The following is a 26,639-nucleotide window of genomic DNA, read 5'->3' as shown; positions in this document are numbered from 1 at the left end:
ACGGCTCTGCTCTGTACACCTCATACACACACGGCTCCGCTCCGTACACCTCGTACACACACGGCTCCGCTCCGTACACCTCATACACACACGGCTCCGCTCCGTACACCTCATACACACACGGCTCCGCTCCGTACACCTCGTACACACGGCTCTGCTCCGTACACCTCATACACACACGGCTCTGCTACATCCTCACTGTAAACCCCTCCTGACCCCACACATAAACTTCCCCTCATCCAGCACCATGACAACCAGCACAGCAGAGTCCTGCATACACTGAGGCCCCTGATCATGTGACCCCTGACTCCTCCCCTCCTGTGACCTCATCACAGGTCCTGTGCACACAGAGTGGCCATATATGTGGAGTGCGAAACTGCAGGTGGAGGGTCCACACCAGAACTGTAGCAGGTAAAGACCCCAATACCCACAGGTGTCCCTTCTAATTGGGGGGGAAACTATCACCTCTAATAATCCTCGGACAGTTCTGACAAACACGGAAAAGTGCCCCTTTATGGAGGTGACAGAAAGTCTGTTTAGTCACTTTAGCTTCATAGTATCAGCTCTAATCCAATGGTGAGAGAGCGATTTACCCTGAAGAGTCACAGATTGTGGGGTTGTTATAGAATGTTATATTTAGGGGGTTTTGTGAGCGAAACGTGTTACTCTCATAGTATAGTGCCCCTTTCTTGGCGCCCAAACACAGTACAATGTTCCCCCATTATCCTCCATACACATTATGATATTACAAGATGCCCCATACATTATGCTACCACCCAAACCACTAGATCAGGGCTGCCACTAGGAATTTCAGGGCCTCCTTGAGACTCCGCAGTCTCCACCCCAGCCCCACCTCCACACCTCGAACTGTTCACAGTCCCATCGCCCTCTCTTGGAAAAACTCAATTTCTGCACCACGTTCTCACCACACATTAACAGTTCCCATCACCAGATCACATATAGCCAACAGCTTTTGTTTAGGCCAAAAGATTTTCTAATCCGCCACCACAACAAGGTAGAATCTTTTGGCCGACCACTACTCTAACCTATTAATAATTTGTTAAAATATCCAATACAATTTAGGTATTTTTAATTTTTAAATTTTTTAAATGATCAACAATACCTCAATAATAGCACATACAAGGAACAAATACAGCCACACCATGGCCGGATTGTATATTACCACCACATAGTGACCGAATACTACAATACTGATTTGTTCCATCCTGCCCCATATGATCTCCCTGTCCTGCCCCATCTGTCTCCATTCTGCCCCATCTGTCCCATGGTCCTGCCCTATCTGTCTCCATCATATCCATCCTGCCCCATGATCCTGCACCATGTGTCTCCATCCTGCCCATGACCCTGTCGCATCGGTTTCCATCCTGCCCATTATCCTGCACCATGTGTCTGCATCCTGTCTCATCTGTCTCCATCCTGCCCCATCTGTCTCCATCCTCCCCCATGATCCTGTCCCGTCTGCCTCTATCCTGCCCCTTGATCCTGCACCATCTTGTCTCCATCCTGCCCCATGATACTGCACCATCTGTCTTCATCCTGCCCCATGATCCTGCACCATGTGTTTCCATCCTGCCCCATGATCCTGCACGTCTGTTTCCATCCTGTCCCATGATCCTGCACCATCTGTCTTCATCCTGCCCCATGATCCTGTACCATGTGTCTCCATCCTGCCCCTTGATCCTGCCCCATCTGTCTCCATCCTGCCTCATGATCCTGCACCATCTGCCTCCATCCTGCCCATGATCCTGTCCCATCTGCCTCCATCCTGCCCCATGATCCTGTCCCATCTGCCTCCATCCTGCCCCATGATCCTGTCCCATCTGCCTCCATCCTGCCCCTTGATCCTGCACCATGTATCTCCATCCTGCCCCATGATCCTGCACCATGTCTCCATCCTGCCCCAAGACCCTGTCACATCGGTTTCCATCCTGCCCATTATCCTGCACCATGTGTCTGCGTCCTGTCCCATCTATCTCCATCCTGTCCCTTCTGTCTCCATCCTGCCCCATCATCCTGTACCATGTGTCTCCATCCTGTCCCATCTATCTCCATCCTGTCCCTTCTGTCTCCATCCTGCCCCATGATCCTGCACCATGTGTCTCCATCCTGCCCCATGATCATGCACTATGTGTCTCCATTCTGCCCCATGACCCTGTCACATCGGTTTCCATCCTGCCCATTATCCTGCACCATGTGTCTGCATCCTGTCCCATCTATCTCCATCCTGTACCTTCTGTCTCCATCCTGCCCCATGATCCTGCACCATGTGTCTCCATCCTGTCCCATCTGTCTCCATTCTGCTCCATGATCCGGCACCATGTGTCTCCATCCTGCCCCATGATCCTGTCCCATCAGTCTCCATCCTGCCCCTTGGTCCTGCCCCAGCTGTCTGCATCCTGCCCCATGATCCTGCCCCATCTGTCTCCATCCTGCCCCATGATCTTACACCATCTGTCTCCATCCTGCCCCATGATCCTGCACCATCTGTTTCCATTCTGCCCCATGATCCTGCACCATCTGTCTTCATCCTGCCCCATGATCCTGCACCATGAGTCTCTATCCTGACCCTTTTTCCTGCCTCATCTGTCTCCATCCTGCCTCATGATCCTGCACCATCTGCCTCCATCCTGCCCCATGATCCTGTCCCATCTGCCTCCATCCTGCCCATGCTCCTGCACCATGTGTCTCCATCCTGTCCCATCTGTCTCCATATCTGCCTAACTGTTTCCATCCTGCCCCATGATCCTGCACCATCTGTCTTTATCCCGCCCCATGATCCTGCACCATGTGTTTCCATCCTGCACCATGTCACAGGTTCAGTTTCTGCACCGGCAGAATCCTGGGCTAGGGCCTGGTGAGCAGAAGAGAGGGGGCCAATGCGGGCCTCATACACCATTCAAGGTAGTAATGCCCTGATGGTGGCCCTGAACTAGATATTAAATCCTCACTTAACCCAATTCTTGATACCGTACGGTGACACATTCTTGGTTCCCACACACAATAATGTTTTCACAGTATCTCCATACCCAATTTTTTTTGGATGTTTTTCATGTAATATAAGGAAACCTACAAGAAAATGCTAACAATAATCATATCCAGGGAAAAAAAGCCACAGTACATGGAAACATTGGCATCATATAACTCCTGCCTTGTTGTTCTTACAAAAAGCTTTTATAAAAAGCCTCAAACTTCTGTGTGTGAATCAGACCTGAGATCTAATGTGATAGAAGATTACAGTGCGGGGAGACGGGAAACATTAATATAGATGGCCGGTGGTGATGGAGTCAGTGACAGACTCTGGACAAATATGTGTCTAGAGCTGTAGTAGAAGATGAAGATGTCTTCATCATTATGAAGTAGTTATTTCTCCTGTCACGTGTAATGAATATCTCCTGCAGTATTACTAACGCCGATTCCAGTGTCGGTAAATGAGACGAGAATTAGGGTTATGGAAGATGAGTCTATGAGAAACATATTCAGCTGTCGACTCCGAGGAAGAAACTGCTTGTTGTCTGTGACCTAAATACATAGGTTTTATTAGTAGATGTCAAGAAAGAAGATACAATGTCGTAAAATCAGGGTCGGACTGGGGTGTCTGGGGCCCACCCTACAGCTATATGCAAATATCCCTTATCCCCGATATAGTAGAGCATTGACTGTAAAACACAGGCGGCTGCTGCACATCTACTGTGCGCCACCTTAACTGAGATGTACAATTACGGTAGATTGCATTAACTCCTTCCCGATGTGTGCCGTACTAGTACAGCGCTGCGGGAACTGCATTTCTGCCAGCCGCAGTACCAGTACGGAGGCACGATCACTGCGGTCTCACGGTGAGTTCCGCAGAGATCGCGTGCGGGTGTCAGCTGTATGTGACAGCTGACACCCCGCAGCAATGCCCACGATCGGTGCCAGCACCGATTGTGGTGATTTAACCCCTTGATGCCGCTGTCAGTAGTGACAGCGGCATAGAGAGCAATCGTGCAGGGAGGGGGCTCCCTGCGCTCTCCCACCGGAACAACGCAATGCGATCGCGTTGTTTTGGCGGTCTCCATGGAGACCCCCGGCTCCAAGATGGTTGCGGGGTCCTTCCGGGTCCTTCAGTGAGGTGGCTTGCAAGCGCCTGCTGAGAACAGGCGCCGGCAAGCCTCCTTCACTGCCTGTCAGATTGCTGATCTGACGCTGTGCTATGCAAAGTGTCAGATCAGCGATCTGAAATGATATAGTGATGTCCCAACCTGGGACAATATAATAAAAAAAAAAATGGTACCGCTGAAAACGTCATCTTGTCCCTCAAAAATCAAGCCACCATACAGCTCCATCAGCAGAAAAATAAAGAAGTTATAGCTCTCAGAATCAAGCGATGCAAAAATAATAATTTTTGCTATAAAATACTATAGTTATTATTGTGTAAAAGCGCCAAAACATGAAAAAAGATATAAGTGAGGTATCGCTGTAATCATACTTACACGAAGAAAAAAGCTGCCTTATCAATTTTACCACACACGGAACGGTATAAAAAAAGCAATTCCTGAATTGAAGGTTTTTGTTCATTCTGCCTCCCAAAAATCGGAATGAAAAGTGAACAAAAAATGTCATGTACCAATAAAAATGGCAACTCGTCCTGAAAAAAACAAGACCTCACATGACTCTGTAGGCCAAAATATGGATAAATTATAGCTCTCAAAATGTGGTGATGCAAAAACTATTTTTTTTGCAATAAAAAGCGTCTTTTAGTGTGTGACAGCAGCCAAACATAAATACGTGCTATAAATAGTAAATTAAACCCCCCTTTATCACCCCCTTAGGGAAAAATAATAAAATAAAAAAAATGTATTTATTTCCATTTTCCCATTAGGGTTAGGGCTAAAGTTAGGGTTAGGGTTGGGGCTAAAGTTAGGGTTAGTGTTGGGGCTAGAGTTGGAGTAAGGGTTTGGATTACATTTATGGTTGGGGTTGGGATTAGGGTTAGGGGTGTGGTTAGTGTTATGATTAGGGTGGGGATTAGGGCTAGGGGTGTGTTGGGGTTAGGGATGTGTTGGGGTTATGGGTGTGGTTAGGGTTGGGATTAGGGTTTGGACTTAAAATTGGGAGGTTTCCACTGTTTAGGCACATCAGGGGCTCTCCAAATGCGACATGGCGTCCGATCTCAATTCCAGCCAATTCTGCGTTGAAAAAGTAAAACAGTGCTTCTTCCCTTCCGAGCTCTGCCGTGCGCCCAAACAGTGGTTTACCCCCACTTATGGGATATCAGCGTACTCAGGACAAATTGCTCAACAACTTTTGTGGTCCAATTTCTCCTGTTACCCTTGTGAAAATAAAAATTTGGGGGGCTAAAAAAATAATTTTTGTGGAAAAAAATATTTTTTATTTTCACGTCTCTGCGTTATAAACTGTAGTGATTCTCTTGGGGGTTCAAAGTTCTCACTACACATCTAGATAAGTTCCTTGGAGGATATAGTTTCCAATATGGGGTCACTTGTGGGGGCTTTCTACTGTTTAGATACATCAGGGGCTCTGCAAACGCAACGTGACGCCCGCAGACCATTCCATCAAAGTCTGCATTCCAAAACGGCGCTCCTTCCCTTCCGAGCTCTGCCATGTTCCCAAACGGTGGTTCCCCCCACATATGGTGTATCAGCATACTCAAGACAAATTGCACAACAACTTTTGGGGTCCAGTTTCTCCTGTTACCCTTGGTAAAATAAAACAAATTGGATCTGAAGTAAATTTTTTGTGAAAAAAGTTAAATGTTCATTTTTTTAAACATTCCAAAAATTCCTGTGAAGCACCTGAAGGGGTGGATGCCTCATCCTTCAGTACTGGAGCAATCCTATTCCAAAATGATGCTCAAGGTTGGAAGGAGAAGGAATTATTCCATCGGGGACAGGGAGTTGCTAGCAAGACTTTCATTCCACCTAATTTGCGACCGGAGGTTCTCTCTTGGGCTCACTTGTCCAGGGTGGGTAGACTTTTGGGGGCCAAGAGGACATCTGCACTTCTGGCGAGGACATACTGGTGGCCGTATATTGCACGTGACGTCGGGGACTATATTCGGGCGTGTGTCCCCTGCGCCAAGAATCGGTCTTCTCAGCAACGGCCTGCTGGATTACTTTACCCCCTGCCGGTGGCAGACAGGTCCTGGGAGATGGTCGGGATGGACTTCGTAGTGGGCTTGCACAAATCTCGCAGCTGCCAAGTTGCCTGGGTAGTCGTCGGCCATTTTTCCAAAATGATGCACTTGGTGCCTCTTCCACGGTTACCATCTGCAAGGGTCATCTTAGCCTCGTTGTTTATTAAACATGTTTTCCACCTACACGGTATGCCAGACAAAATTGTCAGTGACCGGGGTCCCCAGTTTGTGTCTCGGTTCTGGAGAGAGCTCTGTCGTTTACTCAGCATTGAGCCGAATCTCTCTTCTCCGTACCATCCTGAGATGAATGAGTTGGTAGAGAGGGCCAACCAGACTCTGGTCACATACCTGCGACATTTTGTCTCCACCAGGCAGGATGACTGGGCATCCTTGCTATCATGGGCTGAATTTGCATTGAACAACGCCTTAGCCGACTCTTCTGGGCAGACCCCATTCCTCCTTAACTATGACCAGCATCCGCGTGTCCCTGTGCCCATGCCCGTGTCATCCACCGATTCTAGGGTGGCAGACTGGGCGGTGGAGGCACGTGACATTTGGGACCGCACACAGGATGCCATCCGGGCCTCCAAGGAGAGAATGAGGGTTTCTGCCAATGCACACCGGCGCCCCGCTCCGACCTTTGGTCTTGGCGACTTAGTGTGGCTCTCCGCCTGTAACATCAGGCTGCAAGTTGAGGCCACTAAGTTTGTGCCTTGCTACATAGGCCCTTTCAAGGTCCTGGAACAAGTAAACCCTGTGGTCTACCGGTTGGCTCTTCTTCCATGCCTAGGTATCACCGACACCTTTCATGTGTCCCTACTAAAACCCGTTCATGTGTCCCGGTTCTCCGAGTCATCTGTTGGGACATTGGGCTCGTCCACATCCATGTAAGGTGGTACATGGCAAAAAATTCTATCTGATGGATTGGAAGGGTCATGGCCCAGAGGACAGGTCCTGAGAACCTGTTGAGCACATTCGGGCTCCTCAGATCATTGCTGCCTTTGAGAGTAGCGAGGCCCAAGGATTGGGGGCCCTGGGAGTGGGGTAATGTTAGGTGTCGAGTTCCATGTCCGCTGCAGTCTCCCATTCTCCTTCAGCCGCAGTGGAGCCTGCTCAGCAGCATATGGCTCAAGCAGATACTGTGCGCTTGGTTACTGCTGCCTTTCCAGACTCAGCCTTTGTAACCAGCACTGATCAGCGGCGAGCAGACATTCCAGGGACTAAGTCCTGCTTTTCTTCTACTGAGCATGCCCACGGGATGACCTCTGATTTGAGGTTGGGGGTCACATGTTCAGGTCCTGTAGCGGCTCCAATTGGACCACTAGGAAGGTCCCGGAGAGCTACAACTATAAAGGTTTGCATGGCCGCTTGGCCAAGCACTAGTATAAATCAGAAATCATGTGTGTCTGGATGTGTGACTGAATCTGGTGAAAGCTCCTTAATCATACCCATCCTTAGTGTTGTTGAAAGTACTTTGGTGATTGAGCTTCTTAGGCCCAGCCTGTGCCATCCAGCTCTAGGCACAAGTACACAGCGTCAATTAGCAGCGACCGCCAGTGCAGCGCCTTGCGCAACCAGTGAACTTCCTTGGCCCTAGTTAGGGTAGTTAGTGGCTTCCGCCAGAGCGGCACTGTACGTACTCAGTGCAGTAAATCATTATTTAGGTTTTCCCTGCGGCCCCGAGCGCTAGTGGTCTAGAGGGACTCTAACCCCGTGTCCTTGGGGCAGAGTCAGGTGTCCCAATACTACCGGTCTCTCTGCAGTATTGCAGCCCTGTGATGCAGCAGGGTTCAATTCCTACATACCGGGTGAAGCTGACCCATGTGTGTTCATATTATACTGCCATATACTGTCCGCCATTACAGAGCAACAGATGTCATCTCTGCACGGTGGACCCCGGGCTGCGAACGCACCTTATACCATCCTTATAATTATTTTGTGCATTCCGCCAGCCCTATCAGTGCGCACACCCCACATGCAGTCACAAACCTTTTTATATCTGATACCATAGAGGGCCACCAGAAACCCATCGCGACTGCCCCCCGCGTAGCTGCAATCCCAGGACGAGCACTTAACACAGAATCGTGAAACTCTTGCAGGAGACTGAGACGGAAACGTTCAGGTAAGAACAATTTACCTGAAGGTTTATTAAAAGGAGCCCGAGTTTGTGCCTCCAGAATTTTTCTCTGTAAATCAGATGAGATTTCTGCTACCACTACTACTGGCTGAAGAATGGAGGAGGGGGGTTCTGGAGGGGACACAGAATCAAAGCTTCGGGATAAAGCATCAGCCTTAATATTCTTAGATCCCAGCTGGAATGTGATAGTAAAATGAAAACGAGAAAAAAGCACCCACTGAGCCTATCTGGGGGTCAATCTCTTGGCAGACTCGATATAGGCCAAATTTTTATGATCAGTGATAAATGTGATGGGATGGATGGCCCCCTCCAGGAAATGTCTCCATTCTTCAAAGGCCAACTTAACCGCCAACAATTCCCTATTGCCAACATCATAATTTCTCTCGGCAGAAGAGAATTTTTTGGAAAAGAAGGCACATGGCTTAAGATTAGTAAGGGTGAAAGAACCCTGAGACAAAGCTGCCCCCAAGTCAGAAGCCTCAACCTCCACGATAAAAGGTCTTGACGGATCGGGTTGTACCAACATAGGAGCTGAAATAAAACATTTTTTCAACTTCAGGAAAGAATTTTTCGCACCCACAGACCAATCTTTCACATCAGCCCCCTTGAGAGTAAAGTCTGTCAAAGGCTTTACCACCTACGAAAAAACTTCCTATAGCCCAAAAATCGCTGCAACCCCTTTAAGTCTTGAGGCTGCACCCAATCCGTAATGGCCTAGACCTTTTTAGGATCCCTCCCCTGACACAATTAAACCCAGAAAGGACAGTTCTTGTACGAAAAATGAAAATTTCTCCAATTTGGCATACAAATGATTCTCCCTGAGTCTCATAAGAACCATATGCAGATGGTGCAAGTGAGTTTGACTATCCGCCTAGTACACCAAATTGTCATCCAGGTAGATAACAACATAACGCCCAATTAGGTCAGAGAAAATAACATTAATGAAATTCTGAACAACAGCAGGAGCGTTAGTGAGACCAAAGGGCATAACCAAGTTTTCAAACAGCCCTTCAGTCGTCAGAAACGCCATTTTCCATTCATCCCCTTCCCTTATAAAGTTATAAACCACTCGTAAATCAAGCTAAGAGAACCTTTTGGCCTCGGTGAGTTGGTTTCATAGATCGGAGATCAGGGGAAGAGGGTACGTAATCTTGTTCAGTTCCCGAAATTCGTGGCACGGCCGCAAACCATCATCTTTTTTTAAAAAATCACAAAAAAGAACCCCGCTGCCACAGGTGAAACAGAAGGCTGAATATGCCCCTTGCGGAGACTCTCGGTGATGTACTCCTTCATGGCTTAATGCTCTGGCCCGGAGAAATTAAACAGACTGACTGTCCCAATCTTATTAAGAGTCACCACCAGAGCATCAATCAGGTTAATAGTAGAACCGCAGTCAACAAAGGCGGTCACTACGGGACCACCAGCAAGTTCCACTTTCACCTGACGAAGAATTTTAGCAAGTGAGGAAAAATGTACCTGATAGTCTGGGCAACTTCCTTGATCGTTACCCAGACTTAGGCGTTTCCCGATGGCTTGGCTGAAGGACAGGAGGGACAGTCCTTTTTCCAGTGTCCAGAAGGCTCCACAGTAAAAGCATAGTTGGTTGTCTCTACGGCATCTTCTCTCTCTTTCCTTCAACAAGATCGCCCCAACCTCCATGGGCTCAAGGTCATACGCAATGTCACTCAGGTTGGAGAATAATGGAGACTCTTGCCGCATCACTCCTCTGGCACGGAGCCTCCGGTCCAAGCGGACCGCCTGAGTCATGGTGTCCTCCAGAGTATTGGGGGGCTGATGTAATGCCATAGTGTCCTGTAGACGGTTGGACAGACCCATGCGAAACAACCCCCTCAGGGCAGTGTCATTCCAGGATACTTCAGCGGCCCGGCGTCTAAACTCTGAACAGAACCATTCCGCTGAGTGCTTTCCCTGTGTCGCACTCATCAACATATCCTCTGCCAGGCGCATTCTATCAGGCTCATCATAAATGTGCCCCCCTCAAAAAACAGATTCACGACACACGTTCAGGTGCGTAGAGAGAGAGAAAGCCCATGCCTGTGGAGCCCCTTAACAAGGACATAACAATCCCCACCTTCTGCCTTTCATTTCCAGAAGCACAGGAATGTAACTAAAAAAAACAACTTTTTATCCCTGGAAAAATTGTCAGGTAATTTTACCGGTGGCTAGGGGTCCAGTGGGGCCCCCATCCCAAGTCCCCGACAGAGCAGGACCCTGTAAAGTGCCACATAGTTTCAGTGTACAGGTAATACAGAGATCACCAGTGACATTGTACACAGGAGCTCGGTATATAGTGTCAGTGTACAGATAATACAGTGATCACCAGTGACATTATACAGAGGAGCTCTATACACAGTATACAGTTTATAGTGTAAGTGTACAAGTAACACACTGACTCACCGGTGACGTCTGTAGTTGAAGTCTTTCATCTTCATCCAGTGGAGACCATCATCACTTCTTCAAGTAAGGACTCGTCTCTGCAGAAAATAACAATTATCTATAGCTGATCGCTTCCAGAGCACATTCCCCACTATTTTCCCCAACTTCTACACTGTCAGATGAAGAAAAAAAAGACAGTGCCCCCTGCACAGTAGCAGGACCCCTTTTGCTCTCCCGCATGTAAGACAGTAACCTGAAAAGTTAATTACAGCAGTAATAATGTCCCCTGGTTAGTCCCTACAGTAATTATGTCCCCACTTGCCACCATAAACCAATAATGTATGTTCCTCATCCTGACCTCCACACAGTAATTGTCGCCCCTTTATTTAATAAGGTGCCAGATCCTGGGCCCCTTTATTTAATGTCCCCATCCTGGGCCCCTATGTCTGCTTTAATAATGTCCCCTCCCTTGGCCTCTGTCTGCCCCTATGGCCACTACCTTGCCCAATGACAAGGGGGATTCTTCTCACCTTCTTGCTCTCCCCGGCGTCTTGTGGCTTCGTATTTGGCGTGGTCGTTAAAATAGCTACCGACTGCCGCTGTGACAGGGCACTCTGCTCTGTGACAGTCCTCGCGTTGATGTCACATAGCAGTAACATTGAAAGGCCGCCGGCATATCAAAGACTGCAGGAGTCATTTAACAAAACTGCTATGTGACGTCGACGCATGGCCTGTCACAGAGCAGAGTGCCCTGTCATAGTTTCAGCTGGCATTCATCTTGATGTACGTTGTTGCCAGGGTCAGCTCCAGGTTTTTATGTCGAAAGCTTCAGTCGAAAGAGTAGCAGTGTGTCCCTTTAAAACATGCCACGATTCCTGATGCACATATAAAAAGTACAGGTATAGTACAATATAGGGGCACCACATAGTCCTCCATACAGTATTATGGGCAACCACATAGTCCACCATACAGTATTATGGGCACCACATACTTCGCCATACAGTATTATGGGTAACCACATAGTCCGCCATACATTATTATGGGCAACCACATAGTCCGCCATACATTATTATGGGCAACCACATAGTCCGCCATACAGTATTATGGGTAACCACATAGTCCGCCACACAGTATTATGGGTAACCACATAGTCCGCCATACATTATTATGGGCAACCACATAGTCCGCCATACAGTATTATGGGCCCATAGAATGCTCATTCGTACAGTATATCACGGGCCGCATATACTGCTCCTCCATACAGCACATCACGGGCCCCATGCAATGCTCCTTCATACAGTATTATGGGCAACCTACTCCTCCATACAGTATTATGGGCCCCCTGCTCCTCCATAGAGTATTAAGGGCCCCCTGCTCCTCCATACAGTATTATGGGCCCCCTGCTCCTCCATTCAGTATTATGGGCCCCCTGCTCCTCCATGCAGCACATCATGGGGCCCATGTAATGCTGCATACATAAAGAAAAAAAATAAAATCCTCACCTCTCCCGTTCCCACCGCAGGTCCCGTATACTCAGCGTCTCTCCCGACTCTGCAGTGCTCAGGACAGAGAGGCGTGGCGTCATTGCACCCTCTGCCCTGAGACATCGCAGAGTCATCACTGAAAACAGTGCAGCTGCTGGAATGAGGAGAGGGGAGTATTAGGGGGGCCCAGATGCCCACGCCGGCATCGGGCTCCCCCCGACTCACAGCCCCCATACTGTGAGTCCCATCCCCCATTTGCCCAGGGTCCCCGGCGCTTACCTGGGTTTGCCGGGTGCTGCTGCTGGCCCTGGTCGTAACAGTGGGTCGGAACTGCATGCATGCGCCCGCCTCTGCCTCATTCAGTTTTAAAGGGCCTGCGTCCCTAAATATATTTTTTCTTCCTCCTCCTCTCTGGGACCCACCGGGCATTTCAACGGTATCCTGGTGGGCCAGTCCGACCCTGTGTAAAATAATAAAAATACCATTGCTGCTTGGGTCCCTGCCAGTCTCTGTATTTCCTGGTAAATCCTAACGAACTTGTGATTTCTACAGCAAATCAGTTGCTGAAGCAGTGAGTAACATAGCCAGTGATTGGGATCATGGAGGAGATAATTTAGTCAGCAATTCAACTTGTTCCAGTCCATACAAGACTAGAGAATACAACATCTACACATTCTATCTCCTGATATGTTTCCCCTTTTATATAAAGAGAAAAGCTGACAGCACTCACTAGATTGGGGCGCTCGTTCCAAGTCCAAGAAATCCTCTTGGAAAATCCCAGCAATCAAAAATAGAAGCGCTGTTCTTCTATTTCTGAATGTTTCCCCTTATTATCTCAAGTAAGGTAATTATGACAGAGGATTTTTATGATGTTACATCAGCTCCTCTTCTTCTCATTCAGGTCTCTACAATTTTTCTGAATTTCCTGTCAAGGATGGATATGGGCAGGAAAAAGATGGCAGATAAGATATTACACCTCACCCTAGAGATCCTCTTCCAGCTTACTGGAGAGGTGAGAGATTCTGATGACGTCACATTACATCATTCTTATCTATGGGAATTACAGATGGACAGAACTGCAGAGGTGAGAACTCTGGAAATGTCTGTAGTGAGATTTATTAATGTGTCTCTCCATAACCAGGATTACACAGTAGTGAAGAAGACCTCTAGTGAGCGCTGTCAGGACCCTGTGTCTGAGGGATGGGGAAGACCCCTGAGCGCAATCATGGGGCCTCCACCTCACCTACTGATACATGAGGACATCAATGACCAGAAGATCCTTGAACTTGTCTACAAGATGATTGAGCTGCTGACTGGAGAGGTGACACTGCTGGGAATGCTGGGACATTATACAGTAATCTTATGAAGGGATCGGGGGTTGACTGTATCATTGTATGTGTCAGGTTCCTATAAGGTGTCAGGATGTTACCATCTATTTCTCCATGGAGGAGTGGGAGTATTTAGAAGGACACAAAGATTTGTACAAGGACATCATGATGGAGGTTCCCCAGCCCCTCACATCACCAGGTAATAGACAAGACTACATATACTCTGCCTATACTTATTTGTATGTAAATAATGAATTCAGTCCCTATATGTGTTTCCTCCAGATCAATCCAGTAATAGGACAACCCCAGAAAGATGTCCCCATCCTCTTCTTCCACAGGACTGTAAACAAGAAGATACCAATGTTCCTCAGGATTTTCAGGTAGATAGAGAGAAGGTGTCATGAGATCTCCCCTATGATGTGTAGACGGCTGTGAAGGTCTTGTGCTCAGTCTTGTTTTATCCACCAGTATTATATGTTTTATACTTGTGTAGTGAGAGCGGCGAAAATGGCAGGATTAGAGCTAATCATAGATGTGACTTCTCCATCTGTCTGTGTCTTTTACAATATTTGTTTCAGGGTGAAGATCTGACCCATATTAATACTACAGAGACATATGTGAGGGGTGATGAGCGGTGTAAAGAGGAGATTCCTACATATGACTACCCAGGTGAGTACTAACCAATAAATGCAGAGAAGTCACAGATTCTTCTCAGTCACCGGCTGTGGCTGCTTTATCGGTGGTGTAGCCCGTCTGTTTCTCAATTGCGTGATCACCATTTTGACTCTAAACCACAACATTCTCCTCCATCTGGAAATGTTGAAATTACTTTGTGAAATTGTATAAACAAAAAAGCCAAATGACAGCATATTTAGAATGTGCTGACAAGTTAGAAAATCACTTGAAGAAAAATATTATAATGGGCCTGAGAGAAAGTGGAGGGTAATGATGCTGTTGGATTCCTAGATCCCTGATATCTTATTGGATGAATCTACCTTCTCCCCCTTCTGTGCTGCTGGATGTGCTCATATGGTCTCTACAAGACCAGGTCCAGTCTTTCTGGCCAAACTTCACTTTTATGATCGACAACATTTAATGTGCAGTGAGGCAAAGTATGAATTTCTATACAATAACAGAGTTTCCCTTTTCAATTTCTTTTAAAACTGACTAACTTCATACAGGATCACAATAAACAAAAAAAATAATTACACCTGTGCCATGATATATTTCTAAGCTGTGCGTGGTTGATGGCTGTAATATACATTTATAAACACCTGCTGGAGATGTGTTGTCATGGCTCGAGCCTTGATTTCATGGAATCATTCCAAGTCATAAATTCCATTATGCTATCAATCCTAAGGAATTCAGATTACTGCACAATCTCTCCAGAAATGGCATGCACTGATACTTTCTTTTTCTCTAGTCACCTTCCACGACAGCCACTTCGGAGGTTGTCTTCCCTGCCTTAATAGGGGACAGGAACACAAAGAGGTTAAATACCCCACCCCTTCCTGCACCGCCAGTGTTTTCCTGTTTCCTATGGGGCATGAAGAGATCTGAAGGGGACTGCCGTGGCCAGTGATCGGAGCTCCACATACCGAATAAGCGGGGCAGCTGGAGGTCGGGCGCTCCCTCCTCAAGATGCTGCTCCCATCTCCTCTCTTCGGTGGGACTCGGGACCTTCCCGCCCCTCCTGTGCCCCCTTTGCAGGGTAATGCGGGGCGGTGATGTGTGTACCGGGGGCCTCCTGCAGCCCCACAGTTTCCTCCTCCCTAGCTGCAGCGCTGGAGGTGACGCGCGTCTCGGAGTCTGTGGCCCCGGCCGATGGGCGGAGTCACTTCCGGGTGAACGCGCGTCACTTTCGAGTCACTCAGGTGCGTTCCACAATGGAGCGCACGCCGGCCGGCGTGCTCAATGGCGGCGACGGTGGACATACAGGCAGCAATACGGGGGCGTTCCGGATCGGACCCCTCCAATTGGGCAACATGGGGAGGAGGAGCACCATGACGATGGGCCATCGATCCTATTTAAGAAATCCGAGTAGCATGGTAAGCTGTCTGACAGTTACTCTACATGATGGACATGGACAGTGACAGACCCCCTTGCTCTGCATCTGCAGATGCCAGCGTTCCCCCTCCTACCGTAAGTAGCAGGTGTCGGGCCCAGCTATCCTGTGTATACGTATATTCATACATATATATGTGTATATATAGAAAGTAGAATTGGAACAGCACAATGCTCACCGATGGGTGCCAGGCCTCCTGGGTCGAGTCGTCCACTCCTCCACCCAATTGTATACAAAAAAGCAAAAAGAAGGCAGCACTCCAGATACTTATGAAGGTGAAAACAAGAGGGATTTATTCAGCCCACATCTCTGTGCAACGTTTCGGCTCACACTGAGCCTTTTTCAAGGCTTGGAAAAGGCTCAGTGTGAGCCGAAACGTTGCACAGAGATGTGGGCTGAATAAGTCCCTCTTGTTTTCACCTTCATAAGTATCTGGAGTGCTGCCTTCTTTTTGCTTTTTTTTATGTGTATATATATATATATATGTGGAGGGATATATATATATATATATATATATATATATATATATATATATATATATATATATATATATCCCTAAGTGGCTTAGCAAACCCTTTTTCTCTCTTTTATAGGGAAAAAAGGTTTCTGATCCTAAGAGGTCAAGCCGCAAATGTAAAGTGTGTACGGCCAGACTCCCATCAACATACGGAAAAAAGCTCTGCCAGTCCTGTACGGATGAGGTCCTACGCGCTGAACAACCCTCTCTGCTGGATAGCATCAGATCCCTCATTAAAGATGAGGTCCATTCTTCTATGGCTACCTTCTCACAAATGTCGGTGCCTCAGCCACCCCCTCCAAAAAAGAGGAAAAAAGCCCCAGTAGAATCCGACCCAGACTCGGGAGAGATCCAGTCCTCGGGTTCGGAGGATGATTGGGAAAATGAAGGCTCGACTTCTACCCCCACCTTTAAACCAGAAAACAAAAAATACTATTTTAATTCTGAGGATATGAGTGACCTAATCAGTGTAGTAAGAGGCACCATGGGGGTGGAGGATGAAGAATTTACGCTCACAGTACAGGATGAGATGTTTGAGGGTCTAAAACCCAAAGATCAAAAAGGGTTTCCAGTACATAAGAAAATACGAAATCTAATTCTACATGAATTGGACCTCCCTGAAAAAGGTCTGACTGTTCCATCAGAACTAAAGAACCGGTTTCCATTGGACGGGGATAACTCCTTATGAGAGACCACAAAAGTGGATGTACAGGTGTCCAGGGTGACTAAGAAAACAGCCCTTCCCGTTGAGGACTCCTCTCAACTCAAGGATCCGATGGATCGTAAGATAGAGAGTTTATTAAAGAAGTCCTGGGACACCTCCACAAATTTACTGAAGTCCAATATAGCCTCCACTTGCATGGCCAGATCTCTGTTTGTCTGGTTATGCAAGCTTGAGGATCACTTGACACAGGGCACCCCAAGAGAGGAAATTTTAGACTCCCTCCCCCTGCTACAGAAAGCAACAGGGTTCCTAGCCGATGCTTCTGCTGAATCGGTCCGAGTAGCCGCGAAAGCTGCCGTCCTCTCCAACTCATCTAGGAGAGCCTTTTGGATAAAGTCCTGGGGAGGTGATTTTGTCTCCAAGTCCAAATTATGTAGCATACCCTTCCAGGGTCATAATGTATTTGGACCCGTTCTGGATGATATTTTGGATAAGGCAGCAGATAAAAAGAAATCTCTCCCTGAGCAGAAAATTCCTAAAAATGCTTTTTTCACCCCTCCCGTGACCAGTCTTCACAGAGAGGAAAAGGCAAAACGGAAAGATGGAGTTATCCCAAGGGAGTCAGGGGCAAAAATATCCTGGCCCCTCAGGCCCAGCAAACCCCAGATAAGCAATGACTGTGCTCCGGTCGGGGGTTGACTCTCACTCTTTTTCACCAAGTGGCAGACCATCTCCACAAATCAGTGGGTCCTTTGTACCTTACAAGAGGGACTAAAAATAGTATTCGAGGGACCACCCCCACAATGCTTAAGGATAACCTCCCTTCAAGCCCCATACCTCCAAAACTCCTTGTTAAAGGATCTACAAAAACTACTACAATCAAATGTGATCTCGTAGGTACCGAAACTGGAAGAAGGACGTGGTCATTATTCGCCTCTCTTTCTGATAACCAAGCCGTCGGGGGAAAACAGGATTATTATAAATTTGAAACCCTTAAACGAATCAGTCCGGTACAGGACATTCAAAATGGAGACAATTAAATCAGTAATCCCCCTCATCGGTCAAAATTGGATGATGGCGACTGTGGATCTTAGGGATGCATATTACCATGTGCCAATCCACCCAGAACACAGGATATTCCTCAGATTCGCAGTCTCCAAGGGGCACTAGATCGAACATTTGCAATTCAATGTCCTCCCCTTCGGCATCTCATCGGCCCCACAAGTTTTCACAAAAATTATGGCGGAAGCAATAATCTTCATCCGTCAACAAGGAATATGCATCGTCCCATTTTTGGATGACTTCCTTGTTATGGTACCATCTGCCCCCCCGTCTGGAAACAGACGTATCAAAGACCCTGGAAATATTACAAACCCTGGGTTGGATCCCAAATCTGGAAAAATCTGAGATCCATCCCTCCACAAGGAGGAAATTTCTGGGGGTGCTACTAGACTCGAAAGAAAGAACATCGTTTCTACCCAGAGATCATCAGATCAACCTTTTCCGCAAGGTAACCAGATTCAGAGGCCAGCGTGCACCGACCCTCAGGGAGTCAATGTCTGTACTAGGATCCCTGACCGCATGTATCCAAGCAGTTTCCTGGGCTCAGGCTCACACACGAGCACTCCAGACGTACGTGCTTCTACATTCCAGGAGAAGACAGACTCCATTGAATCAAAGGATTCTTCTCCCTGGCCATGTAAAATCAGCTCTAAAATGGTGGCTAGATTACCAAAATCTCCAGAGAGGAGTCAGCTGGGATCACCTTCCCCTAAAAACACTCCGCTCAGATGCCAGCAAAAGAGGCTGGGGTGCAGTGGTAGAGGGTTTCCACTTTCAGGGACAATGGGCATCGAATATCAGAGAACTAAGAGAACTAAAAGCTGTGGAAGAAGCCCTAAAGGCGTCATCTACACTGATCAAAAATCACCACGTTCGTATTTACTCTGACAATATGACCACGGTAGCCTATCTACGACACCAGGGGAGAGCGAAGTATGCCTCTCTGAAAGAGGTAGCTGCAAGAATATTTTTCTGGGCAGAGAAAAACCTTCTGTCGATCAGAGCGGTACATCTGAGAGGGTTGGACAACACTCAGGCGGATTTCCTCTGCAGGAAAGACGTTCATCCAGGAGAGTGGTCCCTAGACCAAACAGTGTTTCAGTCTCTAACCTCAAAATGGGGTACTCCAGAGGTGGATCTATTCGCCAACAGGCAAAATGCGAAGGTGGAAACATTTTTCTACCTTCATTACAGAGACAAGGTGCAGGGAATAGATGCCTTCTCACAACAGTGGAGGTTCAACCTTGCATATGCCTTTCCACCCATTCCCATGCCGGCGAAAACTCTACAAAAGATCAGGACATAAAGAGTTAACACAATCTTGATTGCCCCATTGTGGCCCGGGAGGAGTTGGTACGGTGCCCTATTTGACATGGCCCTGGAAGGTCCCTACCTTCTACCTCAAAAACTCGATCTCCTACACCAGGGTCCCCTACTACATTCGGACCTAAGCAGATTGATCTTGGCAGCATGGCTACTGAAGCCACAATTTTAAAAGCCAAAGGACTCTCGGATGAGGTAATCCAGACCCTCCAAAAAAGCAGAAAGGTGGTAACCAATGCCATCTATACTAAGGTCTGGAAAAAATTTACGTCCTGGTGCTCCCCGGAAATTCCTGACCCCTTCAATCCTAATGTAGCGAGAATCTTAGAATTTTTACAGAAGGGCTTGGAAATAGGCCTTACCCCTAGCACACTCAAAGTGCAAGTATCGGCCCTTAGTAGCTTTTTTGATTTAAATTTAGCCAACCACCGCTGGATCAAGCGATTTATGGTAGCATCATCCAGAATTCGTCCTACGCTCCGTAGTAAGGTGCCTTCCTGGGACCTCAATTCAGTGCTTAACGGTCTAACCCAGGATCCATTTGAACCCCTGGATGCTATAACCATAAAGAACTTAACTCTTAAAACAGTCTTTCTAGTCGCAATCACTACGGCTAGACGTATTGGAGAGTTACAGACCCTGTCAATACAGGATCCTTATCTAATGTTCACTACGGATAGCATTATACTAAAACTAGACCGGTCCTTTTTACCTAAAGTGGTCTCAAATTTCCACAGAGATCAGGACGTTGTACTACCTTCATTCTGCCTGAACCCCTCCAACCCTAAAGAACAGACCTTCCACACCTTGGATGTTCGCAGGGTGGTCGTATCTTACAACAGACTGAAGCCTGGCAAATTGATTAAAATTTATTCATCCAGTTCTCAGGACGAAACAAAGGAAAGAAGGCGACAAAAAACACTATCGCAAACTGGATCAAACAGTCTATTTGTCTGGCATATTCATCACAGGGATTGGATCCACCTGCCTCTCTGAAAGCACACTCTACCCGAGCGATGGCAACATCATGGGCAGAGAGGGGGAATGCTTCATCAGAGCAGATATGCAAAGTCACTACCTGGTCAGCCATCCATACGTTCACCAGACATTACAGGCTAAATTTCAATAGGGATTTAACATTTGGCAGACGTGTTCTGCAAGCCGTGATCCCTCCCTAGAGAAATTAGCTGTTGGTACTACTCCAAAGTGGCTGTCGTGAAAGGTGACTAGAGAAAATAGAATTAGGTTTACCGGTAATTCGGTTTCTAGGAACCTTCCACGACAGCACTAATTTCCCTCCCTATCTGATATTTTTATTGGATGATTCCTGCACTTTTGTGGTTATTATACATGCTACTGTGTCCAGGAAAACACTGGCAGTGCAGGAAGGGGAGGGGTATTTAACCTCTTTGTGTTCCTGTCCCCCATTATGGCGGGGAAGACAACCTCCGAAGTGGCTGTCGTGGAAGGTTCCTATAACCGAATTACCGGTAAGCCTAATTCTATTATTCTTATCTTTGACTATCTAATATTTCTTCTTGAAACTCATCTGACAGAAAATATTGGCCATTACAATAGTTTAGGTTGCCAAGAACCACCGAGCCACATACAGTAATTACTCCAGAGAGGTTTCACCACTAGTTACTAATTTTTTACTGATGAAGACTGTTAGTTTGATCATTTCAGTAGATGCTTTATTTTCTATGATCACAGTTTTTTACTACAGTAGTTAGTTCCAAAAATACTCTGATAACCACTTCCCACAGCCAATTTTGTGTTCCTAATCAGGGCCCATTTTTCAAATCTAATGTGTGTCACTTTATGTGGTGATAATTTTGGAATCTTTCACAAAATATAATCCCCAATTTTTTAACTTTCACAAATTGGAATACCAAACAGATGAACCTCACAAATTATTTTTCAACTTCTCTTGAATCCGACAATAGGGAAGGAGCGCCATTTAGCTATTTGAATGCAGATATTACTAGAGTAGTTTGCAGATGTAATGTATTGGGAGCCGTGCTTGTGACCACCTGGAAGCTGAAAAGATGGCCACCACGAACAGGCTTAGCGCTGTCTACTCCTTTTTCCTGATCCCAGGGATTATCTTGCTCATCACCCTTTAACCCCTCTACATGGATCTGGACTTACATAGAGACCCCCTGGACTGGGGCCACAGTGTTGCCTGCTGTTTGGTGGTGTGAGATGGGAAGAACAATAGTTTGGTAGCCGGCTCAGAACCAGGAGGGCAGAGAAAATACAAAATCAGTAGACATAAGAATAGTCAGCAAACACGCCAGGGTCACAACAGGAAACAAATACACAAGCCGTGAGCTAAGCATACAGAACCGAACCAGGGGAGAACAAAGGCCCCGTCTCACATAGCGAGATCGCTAGCGAGATCGCTGCTGAGTCACAAGTTTTGTGACGCAACAGTGACCTCAGTAGCGATCTCGCTATGTTTGACACGTACCAGCGACCAGGCCCCTGCTGTGAGATCGCTGGTCGTGTCGGAATGGCCTGGACCTCTTTTTGGTCGTTGAGGTCCCGCTGACATCGCTGAATCGGTGTGTGTGACACGGATTCAGCGATGTCTTCACTGGTAACCAGGGTAAACATCGGGTTACTAAGCGCAGGGCCGCGCTTAGTAACCCGATGTTTACCGTGGTTACCAGCGTAAATGTAAAAAAAAACAAACAGTACATACTCACATTCCGGTGTCCGTCAGGTCCCTTGCCGTCTGCTTCCCGCACTGACTGACTGCCGGCCGTAAAGTGAAAGTACAGCACAGCGGTGACGTCACTGCTCTGCTGTTAGGGCCGGCGCTCAGTCAGTGCAGCAAGTGGACGCCGGGGGACGCGAAGGTGAGTATGTACTGTTTGTTATTTTACCTTTTACACTGGTAACCAGGGTAAACATCGGGTTACTAAGCGCGGCCCTGCGCTTAGCAACCCGATGTTTACCCTGGTTACCCGGGGACCTCGGCATCGTTGGTCGCTGGAGAGCGGTCTGTGTGACAGCTCCCCAGTGACCACACAGCGACTAAACAGCGACGCTGCAGCGATCAGCATCGTTGTCTGTATCGCTGCAGCGTCGCTATGTGAGACGGGGCCTCAAGGCTATATCTGTCAGCTTCCTTCAATATGCTTCAAGCTTTAGAAGAATATTTCCAATTGGCTGAAGCAAGGAGCAGATTACTTCAGCTGGACAGCACACACACCCATACTGCCAGACTGGATGGTACTACTGGTCCCAGGCATCCAAATCTTTGTGGCTGGACTGAGCCTGCATCATCCAGAGCTTCTGGTTCCAAAGTCTACTCCATTACCAGCGCCGCCTGCCATATGAATAAGTACACTCCTGGTGACAGAAGCAGATGTGGTAGGAGCAGATCCCACAAGAGATGTGACACATCATCTGCAGAAGCCATAATATGACAACATTTAAGAAAACCAGAGCAGTAGAAATCTCCATAAAGTAACTCCATTTTGGAAATTATAACCCTCAGAGAATTAATCTATAGGAGTACTGACTATTTTTATTCAACAGACACTTTCTGAAAATTAGATGGATGTGGGAAAAAAATAAATTGCAAATATGCCATTTGATTACCCAACACATAATACCCAGATGATTACCCAACAACAATACCCAGATTGTGCTCCAGGAGACACACACCGTAAATTAAGTGGGTTCTTCTCACTATAGTAATGCCAAATACATGGAAGCTAAATGTGGTGTGGGCACACTGCAAGGCTCAGAAGCGAGGGGGAAATTTCACTTTGGGAGAGTCATTATTGGTTTATGGAAGCCAAGTTGCTTTTCAAGAGCCTTTGAGACACTAATAATGTGGAAACCTCTGTTTTCCATTGGCAGATGATGGACCTGTGTGGGGAATTGTTGTTTGTGAGATAAATAGAAGTTTTTATTGATATTATGTTCATCTGCATAATGTTTCTTTGTGGCTTTTTATTGCGTATGGGGGAGGCAGAATGAACAAACAGTTGATCCTATGAGATTTTCTATTAGACTGTGAACTGTCACTGTCTTGGTGAAGAATTCAATATTTTTACAGAACTTGCCATTTTTACAGACAGTTTAAGTAGAAATGTTAAATGACATGCAAAGATATTTTATTAAAAAATAATAATTGGTTTTCTTCTTGGCAGATGACTGTACAAAGAGATCAGAGGGACAGCTGACATCTTCAATTTTTAAATCAGATGACCTTGGGATCCCACAGGATACAATTGAAGTGAATGCCATTACTCCAGATATAGCATCATCTCTTTGTAGCAAAGATCTGTCATCTGATCATATGAAACAGGTCCTGTCTTCTGATTCATTAGCAACAACTAAGGAAAATCAGAGTCACAAAATAAGCATAAAAAACGAAAATACTCCTAAATCAAATAAGCCATTTTCATGTTCAGAATATGGAAACCCTTTTCTCATCGAAAAGTCTTTTCTCATACATTCAAAAATTCACACGATAGAGAAAAGATTTTCTTGTTCCAAGTGTGGGAAATGTTTTAAGCAGAAAGCAGATCTTGTTAGACACCAGAGAACTCACACAGGGGATAAGCCATTTTCATGTTCAGAATGTGGGAAATGTTTTTTATGGAAATCTTTTCTTGTTAGTCACCAAAGAAGTCACACAGGGGAGAAGCCTTTTTGCTGTTCAGAATGTGGGAAATGTTTTAACCAGAAATGGATTCTTGTTGTACACAAAAGAACTCACACAGGAGAAAAGCCTTTTTCATGTTCTGAATGTGAGAAATGTTTTATACAGAAATCAGAATTGGTTAAGCACCAGAGAACTCACACAGGGGAGAAGCCTTTTTCATGCTCAGAATGTGGGAAATGTTTTTACGAGAAATCAGATTTGATTAAGCACCAGAGAACTCACACAGGAGAGAAGCCTTTTTCATGCTCAGAATGTGGGAAATGTTTTATACAGAAATCCGATTTGGTTAAGCACCAGAAAACTCACACAGGGGAGAAACATTTTTCATGCTCAGAATGTGGGAAATGTTTTTACGAAAAATCAACTTTGGTTAAACACCAGAGAACTCACACAGGGGAAAAGCCTTTTTCATGTTCAGAATGTGGGAAATGTTTTATACAGAAATCAGATTTGGTTAAGCACCAGAGAACTCACACAGGAGAGAAGCTTTTTTCATGTTCAGAATGTGGAAAATGTTTTAATCAGAAATCAGATTTGCTTAAGCACCAGATAACTCATACAGGAGAGAAGCCTTTTTCATGTTTGGAATGTGGGAAATGTTTTAACCGGAAATCAAATTTGGTTAAGCACCAGAGAACTCATACAGGGGAGAAGCCTTTTTCATGTTCAGAATGTATGAAATGTTTTAATCAGAAATCAGATTTGGATAGGCACAAGAGAACCCACACGGGGGAGAAACCATTTTCATGTTCAGAATGTGGGAAATGTTTTTTAGGGAAATCTTTTCTTGTTAGTCACCAAAGAAGTCACACAGGGGAGAAGCCTTTTTGCTGTTCAGATTGTGGGAAATGTTTTAACCAGAAATGGATTCTTGATGTACATCAAAGAACCCACACAGGGGAGAAGCCGTTTTCATGTTCGGAATGTGGGAAATGTTTTAACCGAAAATCAAATTTGGTTCAGCACCTGAGAGCCCACACAGGGAAGAAGCTTTTTCATGTTCAGAATGTATGAAATGTTTTAATGAGAAATCAGATTTGGATAGGCACCAGAGAACCCACACAGGAGAGAAGTCTTTTTCCCGTCCAGAATGTGGGAAATATTTTAAACAGAAATGCAGACTTGTTATACACCAAATAACCCACACAGGGGAGAAGCTTTTTCATGTTCAGAATGTAGCAAATATTTTAACAATAAATCGCATCTTGTTGGCCACCAGAGAACTCATACAGGGGAGAAGCCTTTTTCATATTTATAATGTAGGAAACATTTTACACTAAAATCAACTCTTTAGCATCAGAGACGTCACAAAGGGGAGAAACCTTTTTCATGTTCATAATGTTTTAACCACAAATTGTATTTCTTAAAGAGGTTGTATATTACTAGGACAACCTTTTGTCATTTCTCATGTTTGGCCTATTTCAAATAAAAACACTCATACTCACTTTCCATGTCTGCACCGTTGAGGTGGTCTTAGCAATCACGTTCCCGAGTCTCGTGAGGTTGTTACATAACAGGATCCCAGCACCCAATCAGCACTGGTGTCAATGTTCCCACTTTCAGATGTATTGGGCATCAATAGGAAGCCAGGGTTGCAGCTGCTTTCTCACTAAGGCTGGTTTCACACTTGCGTAAGGCAGAACTGCAGAGGGCTGCGTAGTTCCTCTGCTAAGCTCCACCCACTGCCGCACCTCTTCCATTCAGCTCCGCCTATGTCGGCATGCGTCTGCGTACCTATCTTTAACATTAGGTACGCAGGCCATGCGATTGTATGCGGATGCCTCCGCATGCGTCGTTTTGATGCTGCGCTGAACTGCGCCGAATGCAACATGTTGCATTTTGTTGCAGTCGGCACAGTGTCAAAACGATGCATGCAGAGGTATCCGCATACATTCGCATGGCTTGCGTACATAATGTTAAAGATAGGTACGTAGGACGCATACCGATGTAGGCGGGGCTGAATGGAAGAGGTTTGGCAGTGGGTGGGGCTTAACGGAGGAACTACGCAGCCCTCCGCAGCTCTGCCCTACACAAGTGTGAAACCAGCCTTACTCTTATTGTTCGATATGTCCAAAGGTGGAGACAGTGAACCAAGTTTAAGAACGTACTTGCTTTCAAATCGCGTTTGGTATTCTATTAGTCATTTCCCTATGATCCTTAAATATATTTTTCTTATCTATTTCAACCAAAAAAGAAAAAAGACTACTATGACTATCTTTTAACTTTGAAAAAATAAAGAATTCATCATTTTAAACATGTCTTGGAATTATGGAGTAGAAGCTGGATAAATCTTTTCCTTTCCAGTGAGAAGGTATTGTCCAAGTAGTGGACATCCCCTTCAAACATCAAAAATCCCACACAGAGAGAAACCATTGTCATACCTAGAGTGTGAAAAATAAATTATTGGAAAATCGTATTTTGTTGACCATCAAAAATAACTCAGACGGGGAGAAACTACATGTTATTGACAAATTGTACAAACACATACAAGTCGTATAATTAAATGAGAAAAGGTAATTACTATGGATGAGCGAACATGCTCTGTGATACTTGAGTAACTGGGTGCTTGGAAATACTTGGTGATCATTAGCTGTTGCTTGGATCTGAAGTTTTAATCCCCACTCCTCATGTGACTGTTACACAGCCAATAAATTGGCATTACTGTGATTGGCTGTCCGTATTATATAATCAGGGGTTATTAAAGACCAGGCTCCACCACGCTCTGCACATTGACGCCATTGCACAGCTCAGGGACAGTTTTCATTGGAGTAAGATAGTGGTTGCATAGTATAACGAATCAGAGTCCAGTAGTGTTGATACT

The 26,639-nt window shown here is 46.1% G+C and overlaps 1 protein-coding gene across 1 annotated transcript; it reads left to right on the top strand.

Moving 5' to 3' along the window:
* The first annotated feature begins 322 nt into the window (after positions 1 to 322).
* Positions 323 to 26,433, top strand: LOC143767594 (uncharacterized). The gene is made up of 7 exons (XM_077256012.1): positions 323 to 411; positions 13,074 to 13,184; positions 13,314 to 13,493; positions 13,576 to 13,699; positions 13,783 to 13,880; positions 14,079 to 14,169; positions 23,301 to 26,433. Exons 2-7 carry the CDS (start codon positions 13,107 to 13,109, stop codon positions 24,830 to 24,832), a joined length of 2,103 nt encoding a protein of 700 aa, XP_077112127.1. The 5' UTR covers positions 323 to 411; positions 13,074 to 13,106; the 3' UTR covers positions 24,833 to 26,433.
* Positions 26,434 to 26,639: the final 206 nt, after the last annotated feature.

This window comes from Ranitomeya variabilis, chromosome 4, assembly GCF_051348905.1.
Source record: "Ranitomeya variabilis isolate aRanVar5 chromosome 4, aRanVar5.hap1, whole genome shotgun sequence".
Taxonomy (NCBI): domain Eukaryota; kingdom Metazoa; phylum Chordata; class Amphibia; order Anura; family Dendrobatidae; genus Ranitomeya; species Ranitomeya variabilis.
The sequence above is the reverse complement of the archived record's forward strand: the minus strand, read 5'-3'. Positions and strand labels throughout refer to the sequence as shown.

Excerpts from the sequence above, each read along its gene's own strand:
- LOC143767594 (XM_077256012.1), top strand. The coding sequence starts at position 13,107 with ATGGATATGGGCAGGAAAAAGATGGCAGATAAGATATTACACCTCACC. Across the intron at positions 13,700-13,782 it reads CCAGCCCCTCACATCACCAG|ATCAATCCAGTAATAGGACA; the intron begins GTAATAGACAAG and ends TGTTTCCTCCAG. Across the intron at positions 13,881-14,078 it reads ATGTTCCTCAGGATTTTCAG|GGTGAAGATCTGACCCATAT; the intron begins GTAGATAGAGAG and ends TATTTGTTTCAG.